This window comes from Anthonomus grandis, chromosome 2, assembly GCF_022605725.1.
Source record: "Anthonomus grandis grandis chromosome 2, icAntGran1.3, whole genome shotgun sequence".
Taxonomy (NCBI): Eukaryota; Metazoa; Arthropoda; class Insecta; order Coleoptera; family Curculionidae; genus Anthonomus; species Anthonomus grandis.
In genome coordinates this window covers 38,424,049-38,438,817 of record NC_065547.1, presented here as the reverse complement: position 1 = coordinate 38,438,817, position 14,769 = coordinate 38,424,049, and the positions used below count along the sequence as shown (strand labels likewise).

The 14,769-nt window shown below is 33.1% G+C and overlaps 1 protein-coding gene across 1 annotated transcript in view; it reads right to left on the bottom strand.

The window, feature by feature from the left end:
* Nucleotides 1–1,516: 1,516 nt before the first annotated feature.
* Nucleotides 1,517–14,769, bottom strand: part of LOC126746390 (coronin-6) — a 37,492-nt gene continuing 24,239 nt past the window's right edge. Inside the window, exons 7-9 of the mRNA XM_050454628.1 lie at nt 13,639–13,905; nt 9,954–10,235; nt 1,517–2,374 (exon numbers count right to left, since the gene is read on the bottom strand). Coding sequence (XP_050310585.1) covers nt 10,026–10,235; nt 13,639–13,905 — 477 coding nt within the window. The 3' untranslated portion in view covers nt 1,517–2,374; nt 9,954–10,025. The remainder of the gene's footprint in view (nt 2,375–9,953; nt 10,236–13,638; nt 13,906–14,769) is intronic.

The window sequence follows — 14,769 nt, the reverse complement described above, 5'->3', positions numbered from 1 at the left end:
TAAACAGTTTCTTAGAAAAATTAGTTTGTTCTTTGGAATGACAGAATAACACACTTTACATGCCCAGAAACTCAACGTCAACAAAATATTTTTATACAAAATTTCTAGGTCCAAGACTTTTGGCGATATGTGTATATTTATTTAAATATACACATATTGCCAAATGCATCTATTATTTATATTCAGGCTCGATAGCTTCCACGTTGACATAACTTGCTGATACGCTAAGAAACTATGAACAATAAACTAAAAAATATATTGAAACTTTGACAAATCAAAAACGAAAAAAGGAACATACCGATTATAACGCGCTCAAAGAATTGCAAAAGTACTTAACAGTGTCTTAAAATAATATCGGAAGCAAAACGCGTGATTTTTAATTCGTGATTAATTGGTCCGAAAAATTCATCAATCGTTTTATAAGAGCTTTTGACATTTTTTCATATTAATACAAGAGCATGTGGTAAAATTTAATTAAAAAATACAAAGAAACCCCTTTTTTTCAAAAATGTTGATTTTATTTTTGATTTTTTGGCTGAAATAGGCTAAATAAACTATTCAGGATCTTGGAGGTGAGACATTTTTTGAGAGAACAAACACGCGAATTAAATAAGGTCATCCTAGCAAACAGTTACAAAATTTACGATAAGCTTTCAGACAAAATACAGTTTTATGTCGAATAATGATGGAATAAGAACATTTTGCTATACACTTACCTTTAAATCTATTAATATTGCGATTATTGGGAGAAATATTATGAAATTATGTAAAAAAAGACTATTTAATAACTTTAACTTCTACTTATATTTATTGGCAGGAATGTTAGCGCTGACTAGGGCATCTAAAATGCAAATACAAGGATAAGTCACAAAATTGTTCATAGCATGTAAATTATTGCCTTTTAATATTTGTTGTAAAGAAATTAACTTTAAGGACTTAATTAAAGTCCAGTTCAGAGATCTATTAGAATCTTTGATTTGCCGCGAATAGTCCGTGTGCCGGTTGTAAAATTACTATCGTATTTCCGAAGGGGTTGGAAATAATCAAGTTGCTTGTTACTATACGACTGACTTTTATTACGTTCAAATCAACCAAATCATACACAGCAACGTTTGCAATAATTAAGTAGGTAACGATAATAGAATGGGGTTCCTAATAGGTTCAAATAAGTTTATAGTTATATATATAATTTAAAGGTAAGCATTTTTCATATTGCACCACACGGTGCAATATGGTGTGGTGTGCTTGTATTGTTACATGGTATGCATGTTTAAATCGTAAAATTTTATGTGGAAAGAGTCCCAAAGTAATATTCTAAGCGATATTTAATCATTCCATTAAATAAATAAATGTTTTAAACATTTTTTTAAAAATGTATACATTTTATTTGAAAAATTTTACTACAGACGCCCTTACTATTTTGTTAGATGTCTGACTACATTTTACACATATTTTACTACAAAATATGTCTTTTAGTAAGCATATTGTCGAGGGAGATTTAAAGAAAACGTTAAACTAAACGGTTTTTGATAAATATATTTGTAAAAATACTAACAATACAATACATTAATATTATTAGTTCCAAAAATGCAAGTTACATAATTTTTTTTTATACACATCTATATACAATATTGAATTATTCGTTGTTAGGTTTTTCGCACACGAAAAATGGAACTTTTGATAACTTCCTTCTGAGGTATATTTTCATTATAATACATAATATATAAAAAAATAGTGGGCCAATAGTTGGCTGATTTAACAAATGTTGTATATTTATTAACAATTTTCACATATAAAATTTCCCTGTGCAAATCAACAACATGCAAATAAAAAAATAGAATATTATTAACAGCAAATACAGTTTAAAGCATACGTGTTATCAAAAATTCCACGTAAGTAAATTAAAGAAATACAGTGGGGTACATAAGCAATTCGGTTCATTATCTGAATCACACAGAAGGTGCAAATAATTTGTACTGATATGTTCTTGAACAAGTTGTTTATGCCCCCCTAAGAAAAATAAAACATTTAAAAAAAAGGTAAAATCAAAACACATGTCATGTTATATCTATATCCCTTATTGCACTCGAATTTCGATAATAATTACAAACTTTTTTGTATGTAAACGTGCATGATTTCACCTTTTTTCTTTCTAACAAACTAAAATTCACACACCTAAAACAGCACAGCAGACTTAACAATAATAAGAGCACTTGAGTTGATGATAGAGAGAGAGAGAGAGAAAATATATGATATTTTTTTGGTAAACTATCGCGTTTCATGAAAAAATAAATAGGGATGTACTCGTGGTATGGTTTATGTATAAAAAGCAAGGCAATCGCAAACCGGTATAGATTTTTTGGCGGGTTAACACCTGAAACAAAACAAAAGGTGAGTAATGGTTTATTTGAAGATTTATAGACAAATAAAAATCAGTACATACAATATATTGTTATAAGTTATTCATTATACAGATCGTGTTATCGTGAGCTACGTATTACCCAAAATAATCACAACACCGCTTGGTTGCGGCTTGCAGGCGGCGGGATTTTTCGTTTTTATTTTTTGAACCGGGAGTCAGCAGACCTCACTTTGTTGTGTTACTGCACGTTGCATTAATAATTTTTGAGCGTTATTTTCGTGTTTTTTTCACTATGACTGTTTATACCCCTTCCGAAAGAGTTCAACTAATTAAATGGTTTTATGGAGGCAATTCGGCAGTACCATGTAGAGATTTGTTTTCAGTGACATTTGAGAATAGACCGATTCCTTGTGCAAAAACGGTTTTAAATGTGGTTACAAATTTTGAGACATCTTTTTGTCTTCAAGATTGTAAAAAATGCCACACAAAACGTCTACGACAAGAACCACCTGTTGAAGTGGTGCAGGATATAGAACGGCAGGAAGAAAAGGTTTGCAGTACCCTAGAACTTGATTCGACACGGTCCACTAGAAGTGTTGCAGAGGAACTGGGAATGAGCAATAAAACTGTTGCTCGTATCTGGAAAAAATATGGGTACAAATGTTTCAAGTATTGAAAAACTCAGGAAATATTTCCTGAAGACCAGTGGCGAAGAATGAAATTTTGTGAAACCATGACAGAAAAGGCAAATCTTCTTTTCCATTACATGACAGAAATAATCCTTCCATTGTTCGTTATTGGTCTCAGGAAAACGAGCACAGAAGTTTTCAGTTTCGTACCCAGTATCCTCAGAAATTGAATGTTTGGGCAGGTATTTTGGGCGACAATGTTATAGGGCCATTTTTTATCGATGGCACTTCAAACGCCCAAAAGTACCTTGAGTTGCTGCAAAACTAAGTTCTTCCTGCCATTCAAATCCTACCTGATGTAGATCTGGGATCGGTTTATTGTCAGCAAGATGGCTGTCCTGCTCATAACGCGGGTAGGGTAAAAGAATTTTTAACAAATACGTTTCCTAACCGCCTTATTAGTGGGACTGGCGATATTAAATGGCCTCCTAGATCTCCAGATTTGTCTCCAAATGACTTTTATCTGTGGGGTTACCTTAAGCAGACCATTTAAAAGCATGACTTTAGTAGGCCAACAAATTTAGTGGAGTTGCGAAATAAAATTGTCGAAGGTGCCAATTCCATTTTACCTGAAACTCTTTTAGAGGTGCGAAATAGCTTTTACGATAGGTTAAGTTTTTGTTTAGCGAAAGAAGGCCGTTTATTTGAGCCTTTTATTTAAAAAATTATATGTTGTTAAGTTTGTTTATTAGAGTTTTATTATATTTTTATCAGATATCAGAGTTGATATTTTATTTATTATTAGAATAACGCTTTAATTTTCATTATGCAAAACACATGCTGTGTATTAAACATTTTAAGATGACAATTCTATGCGGGTTTTACACATTGCCATGTCTGTAAAACCCGCATTAGAATAAATATTTAAACAATGTCTGGATTTTCGCGTAATATTTTGGGACATTTTGTCGCCAAACGACGCAGCTCCCACGAAAGTCAGATGTTTACTAATCCCGTCCTCGGGCCGGCCGGGGCGGTGCTCCGTCGCAGGCACTCGTACACGCGCGACGTTGCAAAATTTCGCCTCTATGCGGTTTCCTATAAGTAACGAACGAAAACACGATCTGTATATGAGCAGCTTGTTGAAAGTGTTTCTCCGTATGTGGCTTTTTTCAGTCTTATTTTGTTTATTTACTTTACTTATTTATTCAATCATAATTGTACATATATAAAAAGGTCAGTTCTTTACATACAGATTGGCAAATGGATCATTACACATATAAAGTTCGTTTATAATTATATAACAGGCGAGATGTTGCAATGTCGCCGCCCCGACAGTACGCTGGTGTTCGAGGTTCGAGCTCGATTATTTTACAAGCCGGTACAGACAGTGTAAACCTAGTAGCATAGAGCCACGAGCCGCTCGCGTTCGCTGCGCCGAATGCCAAAACCCGAGACGAACCGATTGTGAGAGATTCTTCGAAAAGAATTGGCGCTAAATTTTTATGGTTGTTTACATTGCTTGGTTTGTGCATCAGTTTCAGTTTCGATGGTATTCAATAGTTGTTATAGCAGAGTTATAGAATGGTAAATCGTGAATAAGTGGCGAAATTAACATATAGAAAGGAAGGTACAGGTAGATTTTATTTTAAGATTAATTTTTCCCAGGAGTGCATGTGCAATACAAAAATTAGAGCTTTGTTTTTTCGAGATAACTTAAAGCTATACTTTTTTTGATATATTTTTTTTATCTGGGTGTTTACAGCTAGATTACATGTAAATTCTGGTCTGTTATTTTCTGTCTATGTCCCGAGACCGGAAACTATTGTCTAAAAGCCTGGGATTATACAGGATTGTTACAGGATCCTGCAATAGTGCACATATTATTAAGAGCAGTATAAAGTTTTTTTGCTAAATAGGGTGTGCGAAGTAAACAAGGGAATCTTAAAAACCGCGGGAGACAAAAAAAAACGGAAAAAAGTTGCGTAATTGAATGTGCAACAATAATCCGTCCTAAAAATGTTTCAAATAGTTATCTCTACATTTTTACAGTGAAAAAACAAAAAAATGCGCGTTATAGAAAAACTTCTTTATTTTATGCAATATTATAGATATAGTTATTATAGATTTGCAATGTCGAAAACATGAGAGGTTAAAGCAAGATTTTGTTTTAAGTTGAAGAAAAGACATATTTTAGGTAAATAAATTTGCATGAATAAAAAATACCTATACAGAGGACAACACGGCATGTGCATTTACAATACTGAATACATTTCCACTTACAATCTTTTTTTTTAATATTAACAAAATCATTCCAAAATGCATTTTATTATATAACACTTTATTGATATCCAATGCATTTAAATATGGTAAAAAGATTAGTAAAATTAATGGACATGTTGTCCAAAAATTCGATGTGTCGATCATAAGAAAAAAAGTTGACTACGACCCGACCGTGTGCAACCGAGTATGCGTAGAATTTTTTGAAACTAATTTTTAGAGTCACTATCTCCTATTTTTGTTAAAGTAGGCACCTACCTATCAGATTGAATGAAATATTCATCATGAAATAAACATTACCTGTTTTCGGCCTGTAGGTATATCCATAACAAGACCGACTAAACATACATATATTCAAAACGCTTTATTCTCGCACATGAAATGCGCAACTCGATCTCTTAAAATCAATCTTCAGCACTTTCCAATATCATCCCCCTATACTTAAATTTTTTTCGAATGCCCTGTATATCCCCTTTTCATTTACATATGCAACGTATTTTCTAAATAAAATAAATAGGTTGTTATGTTGACATGTAAATAATGTATTATTAACCCTTTCTGTATTATATACTTGATACCTAATGTCCTTTTTTAACTCTGCGTTGTTTATGAAATAATAATTTGTGAATACTGTATTATACCGAAACCTACATACAATAATTATTAATAAAATGCTTAATAAAACATAATATTCGAAAGCGGACTGGACAACTCCCTCGCTCCGACTGCGGCCCGCGCGGGCGGCTCGCTGGCTCAAGGGTTTAAATGCTACAAAAATTTTCACTGTCTGTACCGGCTTGTGATTATTTTCAATTTTATTTTAGCAAGCGTCTGACGTTAGTGGGGCAGTATCTCTTGAGCAAAAAAAAATTAAAAAATATTACGCAGCATTGGTATAATATTTTTCTAATGCATGAATTACATGTGAAAAACCCGCACAGATTCGTAATGACATTTTTTTATGCTGTGCATTGCATATTGAAAATTAAAGCGCTGTTCTTATTAAAATAGTATATAAAGTCTAATAAAAATAAAATGTAAACCTTATAAAAAAACCAGAAAATGAAACTATAAATATTAAACCTAAAAAATATTTATTTAAATGAGACGCTTAAAATGATCTTTTTCTTTAGCTAAACCAAAGGTTAGCCTATCGTAAAATCTGTATCTTACTTCCAAAAGAATTTGAGGTAAAATGGAATTGGCAGATTCAACAATTCAACAAACTCCTTTAAATTCGTTGGTCTATTATTCCGGTGTTTATAAATAGTTTCCTTAAGATGATAACCCCACAACTAAAAGTCATTTGGTGACAAATCGGGAGATCTTTTAATATTGCCTATAGATATAGAGCCCATTTAATATTTCCAGTCCCCCTAATAAGGCGCTTAGGAAAAGTATTTGTTAAAAATTCTTTTACTCTAACCGCATTATGAGCAGCACAGCCATATTGTTGAAAATAGACTGATCCCATGTCTATTTTCCTCCATAAAACTATTTAATCAATTGAACTTTTTCGGAAGGGGTATATACAGCCATAATGAAAAATATTTAAAAAAAAATTAAAATAACGCTTTAAGACTTAACAATGCAGTATGCACACAGCAAAATGAGATCTGCTGATGCCAAAAATGGCAAAACAGACGATAGAAATCCGCCGCGCCGGTGATTAACCAGAAAGTAAGCGAGAAGCGGTGCTGCCATTTATAATGCCTATGTGTAGTCTTCTATTCGCCAACCTGTATATGTTTACTAATTAAACCTTGTCAAACTAAACATTAATTCAGGCAGCAAGGCAATTGTGAAAGTCAGGCTCACATAGTTCACAGTTTAAACACTCCTCTATATCATATAAAGTCTTTCTTAAAAGATAATATTTAATAGCAAATTTGAAATAATAGAAACATATCATCCGTTTTCTCCAAGCGACCAAATAAAACATGTAAAAACGCAAACTCCCGGTCTCATATACTTTTCATACGCTACTCATGTTTTGCTCCCGTCGGAGCATCATCAGGCCTAAAAAATATGTTTTTTCTTAAAGAAAGAACGCTTAAAAGTATGACAAAACTTTTACCTAGACCTATATTAGTTAAATTAATTAAATGTAAATCATCTAATTTTCAAATACATGAATATTAGAATTAGAAGAATATTAATTTGAGTTTAAAAAAATAATGGCAAACATTGGTTTGCTAGAAAAAAAATCAGATTGATTGCATGCTTAGAACATTGAATGCCTAGAATAAGCCTAGCTGTAAACCATAGGTGAGGTGTTTGAGTTTACCATCTCTCAGACAATGATGTCAAATCGATTTTCCAATTTTTCATACAATATATATTTTTCTTAATCCACTGAACTGGAACAATATTTTTTAATGTGTAATATTTTGTAACAGCTTAAACGTGTAATATTATAAATTTTCTTATATTTGATAACTAATAATACAGTGTACTCCGTCTATAACGTAAATGGGATGTAACGTACTTCCGGTTATTACGTACTTATAATTCGGAACCCGCCCAAATAGTCTTGTCATTTTACTGGATATAACGTACTAACTAAAATTTTAACTCCGGCCATAACGTTCAATATTTTTGCCCGATTGACAGTAATTTTCCGGTTGTAACGTACAAAGGTACGTTATAAGCAGAGTAATTTTCCACCTCTGTCAGGGATACCCATTAATCGATACTGAGAAGTTTCTCTGTCGTCGCGCGTTGGCACCGAGGCCGCCGGGGATTGCCAGTTCTCGACTATGAGAATTTTTATAGAACATGCAAAATGAGATGACCGGTAGTTTTAGATTGGACATTGCGTGTTATTGTACGAGTGCGAGTTTTAGTAGTTTTTTTGGTTGACTAAAATGACGGATAAGCGCAGAGCTATAAATTTGAAAGAAAAAATAGACTTCATTAAAAGTATTGAAAGTGGCATTAACAAATCGGAAATTGCGAGAAGGAAAAATATGGCAAAAACAAGAGTTTCTACAATTTGGAGCAATCGTGAAAAAATCAAGCAAGTGAAAATAAATCGCAAAGAATTAAGAAAATTAGGAATCCCGTACACCCAGATGTGGATCAAGCTCTTATTCGATGGTTTGAGGTAAGAAGAACCGAAAATATTCCTATAAGTGGACCACTTTTAAAAGCAAAAGCGGACGATTTATCTAAGGGATTACACGGTGAAGATTTTAAGTGCTCTACGGGTTGGCTCGAGCGTTTTAAAGTTCGTCACAACATCAATGTCGGCAAAGTGTCCGGTGAAGCAGGAGATGTTAGCAGGGAAGCTGTGATGAACTGGTTAACCGAGAAATGGCCAGGTATTGCACAAAATTATTGCACCAATGACTTTTATCAGTAAAAAGAAATTGTTGTTGAGTCGGATCTCCTGGATCTCCCTGCTGATTAGCAGTTTTTTAGCGACTCTTCTACTAAATAATCCTGCTTCCCTTAGACGTCTTTCTATGGTCTTAGAATTAACATTAACACCAAGCAATTCACTTAAAATTTTATTTGCCGATTTGTGGGGATCAGACTGGGCAATTTTTTTATGATAATTTCAATTTTTTTTTCTCCGGGCCATTTTTAATGCTGCATTAAAGAGCATTAAAAAAAGTGGCCTCGTGTTTTGGTGTTTTAAAATTAGAAATTAGTCTTGCTTACAACAGATTTATCCAAACTAAGCATTTTGCTCGAAAGCGAAATAAATACTAAATTTGGTTAATTCTCATGTGAGTTTCTCTATTCATGTCCAAACTAAAATATTTGGATTCATACTATAAAATAAACAATGAATGTAGAGCATGTAGAGAATGTAGCAATGGGAAAAAATGCCATTGTTTAGAGCGACAACATTTTTAGGAAATAGTATTAGGAATAAAAAAAAAAATACCGGAGACTAACGAAATACTAAAGATTTTTGCAATATAAGAATTTTAAAGAGTTTCTCTAGTTTTGTACGATGGTGAATGCCGCGCTTTTCTTCTCTATACTATAGAGGTATTTTTATAAGAAATTCAATCATCAGCGATCTGATCTGAGTTGATGTTCCATTAGCACTTTTCGATTGTTTCGAAATTTTCTCCAAAAGAAACCAACTTTGTGGACTTCTTTACGCATATTTACATCCTTGATAGCCGGTATCTTTGACAATTTTTATGTGCATTGTTTTTAATGTAGGAACCGCATTTGCCGTCATATGATCATTAATAGTTTTCCGCAAAATTTTCAAATCTGCATCGTCAAGAAGAGTTTTACTGATTCTATTTCAGGGGTTGAAAATGATGTTGACTATATTAGCGTGGATTACTATTTACATTTAAGGAAACATTTATTAGAAAATAACTTTTTAAAAGGAATATTGACTTTTCCAGCCAGTGCTTCGGTTTCCATAAAGTTTAAGAAATTGCTAATTATTTATTCTCGACTTTGACCAATTAATAAGTTATTTTTTAAAGACATTTTAAGATTAATAAGTTTCAAAAATACATAAAAAACACCAGTCATTATGACTTAGGTTCCGCTAATAATATTTGGCTATAAAACTGCAATGTAAACTAACGGGTCTGTACGACACGACTTCTTTAAATGAGGATATCCCTTCGTCAAAGGGTTTTGCCACTGCGCATTCAAATTTCATCGGCCACTTGGATATGGTTGAGTTGTAATAGTAAATTTACCTCTACTCCTTGTAGAACATATTGAGCAGCACCACAGACCGTCACAGTTCCGGGCGTCGCACATGCGCCCCATCACACCTCGTCTGAAGCGAGGGCGGCGGGAGGCGGTCGCGCTCCTAACCCGTCTCCTCCTGCGCCGTCCACATCCTCTGCGTCAGTTTTGCCGTCCTGCGTCCGAGTCAGCGCCACTTCAGCTTCCAACGCTCTGATCCGATTCTCGTGTTTTACTATGATCACTTTCAGCTTTCGTAGCTCGTCCGCGAAGTCTTTTAGGGATTTTTCCTGGAAAAATACAAAAGCTGATATTGGTAGCCATTATTAGTGTAAAATGAGATCGCTAGATAGAGAATTTTATTATTAGGAACAATACAGGGTGGGGATCTCATTGAAATATATTCGCTAGCGATTTCAAATAAATATTTCACATAAACCCAAAAATAACTAAGATTTTTTACGGCCTTTAAAAATGTAGTAATTTTTTTTTAAACCCTACTTAATTTTTTTTATATGAGCAGATGCTATTTGTGGCACCTAGTTGGCAAGCTCTTTTAAAAAGGAAATGGACGGTGTAATTTTCTTTTTGAAACAAATTAACCCTTGACTATAAACTGAAAAAAAAATTAGAAGATAATAAAATGACCTAACTATCCCAGAATTATGATCACCTTTAGGTGAACACAATAATTCAAATTATTGTTTAATAAAAAAAACCGCACAGATAAACAAAAAGAAGAAAGACAGTTAGAAAACTGCTCTTTGGTAAAGTAAGTACCCAGAAGTTATTTGTGAGTATTTATTTACGCCCTTAGAATATTGAAAGCCTTTTAATGTTCTAAGGATTATTCTTTAAAGTAGAACTGTCACAATGATAGTGAACATAGATAACATGTGTTTTAAACTTGCTACAGTTTTTTTTTTGTGTAAATAGTGTTTTGACGTATTGCTTTTGTCACTTTGTATGGCGTATAAAATATGGACTTATTTTTTGAGGAGCATATAATTCTAATATGCCTAAAGCGTTTCAAATGCTAAAAAACGTAAGAAATATCTCATCCTTCCCGTCCTCTTAAGTACTAGAAATATTGATTTATGTTAGGAAAAATTTGAAGAGTTTTGCGGCCGTGAGGGAGACATTGTTCACTTGTCTTTAATATTTACATTTGAAACATTTAATTTTTTTTTTCTTAAGTCTATTATCTACTCTAAAAGTTTTTAATTGAAAAGCCATATACCGAATGACAATTTTGGAAACGAACAGCATATAATATTGCCTCTACCAATGATGGTATGAAAATTAAGCGAAACAAGTCAAACCCCCAGTGCGCCTACACTTAAAATTTTAAATGGCAAACCCTATTTCTTTTACCATTTTTGTGTTAAACTCTACATAAACTGCATTTAATTTTTGTTTGAAAATCCTGAATTAACCTCACAAATGAGTGAAATGTATTTTATGTACATTTAAACAATGCAACTCCTTGAAAAATTTTGATAATTATATGAAATACGGGAAACCTTACCTTTACTATTTTATGAATTGTTCAAAATGGGTTTCATTTTCTCCAAGCACAAGTACAGCAGGTATTCACACTGTTCTCGGACGTTTTGAAAAGTTTAAGGTGAAATACGTCTACACTCCTGTACAATTCTTTGTTGTAATTGTTGACTTGAATCTGGTTGAGTTTTAAATATGGATTTCAAGTGACCCCATAAGAAAAATCCAGCGGTGTCAGATCTGGTGACCTATGTGGCCATTCTATGAGTCCCCTCCCTCGCTACCAATCCACTGCTGGGCGTATATAATGCGGAGGCGCTCCGTCCTGGTGGAAGTACAGCAAATGTTCATCTAGAGCAAGATTTCCATTGGCGTTCCCTTGATTTTCCACTTCATGAACTTAAGAGGTTCTATAGAGGGGTCTAACATTTCTGCATAAATTTCACTATTTAGAGTTCCATTGATGAAGAGGGGACCGATGATGTTATTGCCTAATATACCCGCCCAAACATTTAATTTTTTAGGGTATTGCGTACGTAGATCCAGGTAAAATGAAAAGGAATGGAGGGAGACTACAGGATTTTGATTTTACCTTAACGACAGGTTTGTTTGTTGACTATGCCATTTAAGTAAAAAGTGCATTCGTCACTGAAACAGATACGCTTTATTAAGGTATGCAGAGTAATAATATGATTCGTCATAATTGCGCAAAACTCAATACGTCGGTCTGGGTAAGCCCCTAATCCTTGAGTAATTAGGAGTTTGTATAGAAGAAATTTGTGAAGCTTCAATAGTTTCCTGACTGACTCAGGCGACAGTCCAGTTTAATCTGCAACTTTACGAAGGGACCTAGTGGGAGTCATAGCAACTTCACCAAGAACCTCAATCTGAGCGGCCTCATTGAACATTCTTGGCACATTCTTTTTCTTATTGCTAACAGATCCTGTTTTTTTTTTTAATTTAGCTACTAACTCACGATGTTCTTGTGTCCAAAATTTCTTTCACGATGTCTTTCATTGAATATGGACGCTGTTCTTGCAAAGCAACAATTTTGAGCTCCCTAAATGAAAATCATTTCTACGCATTCAGCAATAGTGTAAACTATTTTAAGAAACGACACTAATAATTAAAAAACTATTGAAATTATTTATGTAAATAACTTTCACAGATTTTTTCACTGACTAGAAGAACATGAAATAAATAATGAATACTAGTAGTCGGAAAATAAAGAACAAGTACCTTATTTTCATTTAATAGCAGGCATAGGCAAAACGGGAATCTTGTTTTGTCGAAAACGCAAAAAAATTAAATTGATTTATGTTTTGTAGTGCCGATATCGAAGACGAAATGTAAATAAATAAAAGAATTTGGAATGTATAGTATTGGTACAAACTTTTTTAAAAGAAGTGCTATGAGACGATGAATGCAATCCGTTTTAAAATTAGATATTACATTACATTTCACTAATTTGAGAAGTTAAGTTACGATTTTGAAAAAAAAATTAATGTAAAAACGTAATAAAAAAATCTTAAAGTTTATCTAGAATTTTATAAGATGGTAAAGCAAAAATGGTAAAAGAAATAGGAGCTGCCATTGAAAATTTTAGGGGTAGGTGCTTTGGGGGTCGAAAGCTAGTCGTGTTGCTGTTGATAAATGAAAAGAAATGATTCAAAAATTGTCCCCCCTTGACATGTAAATTGACGTGTTTCGCCTAATTTTCGTAAAAATCTGCTCGTTTTCAAATTGTCACCCTGTATATAACGCTGATAAATATGTTTCTTTCTTTTTTTCCTCTTCTCTTCTGACGCTTTCCAAGCCTTTTGCTGTACTGTTCTTATGGAATAAAAAGCTTTATTTATATATTTATTCATGTAGCGTAAAATAAGGGATGTATAGAAATATTAAAGAGTTCTTATGGCAAAATGTCATTAAAAGTTTCCTCCTTTTTAACTTTTTTCTTTTGGTTTTCTGATTACCTCACCTTGAAGAAGCCAATAAGCAGAAACGGCGAGTACTACCTTTATTTTTTGTGCTTTCCAACTTACAGAGTATCGCGACAACTTTTTTTTTATATAAAAGAACGCGGACGCAAATCATTAAGGGAATCGGAACTTTTCCATACACTTTACAATTTGTTTGATAGTTTCTTAAACATAATCGAGAAATAATTATTTTTATTTATTTACTTACCATCGCTCCTGGATCTCCTCCACTACTATCGTTCGCTTTACCGCCACTTTTCGGAGGTATTTTATTGAGCATATTCGTCTTTCGTGTGACTGAGACCGACTTAGATTCGGGCGGTTTGTATCCGTCTTTAAGCGAAATTAAGATCGGCTCGGCATCTTTTCCCTCATGCCATTCTTCGGCCGTGAGAGCAGGCGTGTCACCAAGAGTATCTGGATATAAATCCTCTTGGAAGAGTTCGGATTTTCTAGGTACCGTCATTGTTATCACCTATCAAGAAAAACAAATAAGTAACATCTATATTGATATGGCTAATGCATGTTATTTATTTAATTGGTTATTACATAGTACATAGTTAAATAAATAAAAAGTGAATATAGAAACTACTATCTCACATGCGCAAATATTAAAAACTGGATAAAAAAAAAAGATTGTACAAAAGCTTTCGATAAAGTTGAGCATGTCTTACCGGTGACGAATGCATGTAAGTTAATAACATCATACCGCTGTAGTATAATAATAAAGGCTTTAAGTTATATAATACTATTTAGAATTAAGTGTATCAGATCATTGTATATTTTAGCATATAGTAGGTACCTACATACGTAATATTTTATGTTACTATAATTACATAAATTAGTCAATAGCTTACTCAGGGTTCATGCCAGTTCATATGCAGAAGTATGTCAAATAATGTAGAAATATGTTTATTGTGTAATAGTTTAGCTAAGCAATTTTTGATTGTACTAAATTATTAAATTAAAATATAGACTTATTTTAGACATGAGAGAAACAAGTTGTTTTATTAAAATATAATTAAACCTCCCGTTATCACACCGTACAGTGAGACCAAACAAATCAAGTTGGTAAAAGTTTATCTAAAAAATTTCTTTAACAGCGTCTGGGATACAGCAGTAGGTAGTAACCTTGAAACCCTTTTATTTGCCATTTTTTATAAACGATTCACCAAAAAATTTAATTTTTTTGAGTTCATAAATAGTTATATTCAATAAGTTTTTGCATAAACTTGAAATAGCCCTTAACATTTCATATTTAAGAGCACCCTTCTGCGCTATCTTTGAGAAAGTGGCAGACAAAAATTTTTGACAGTCACTGAGGAATAATGTTTTGTCT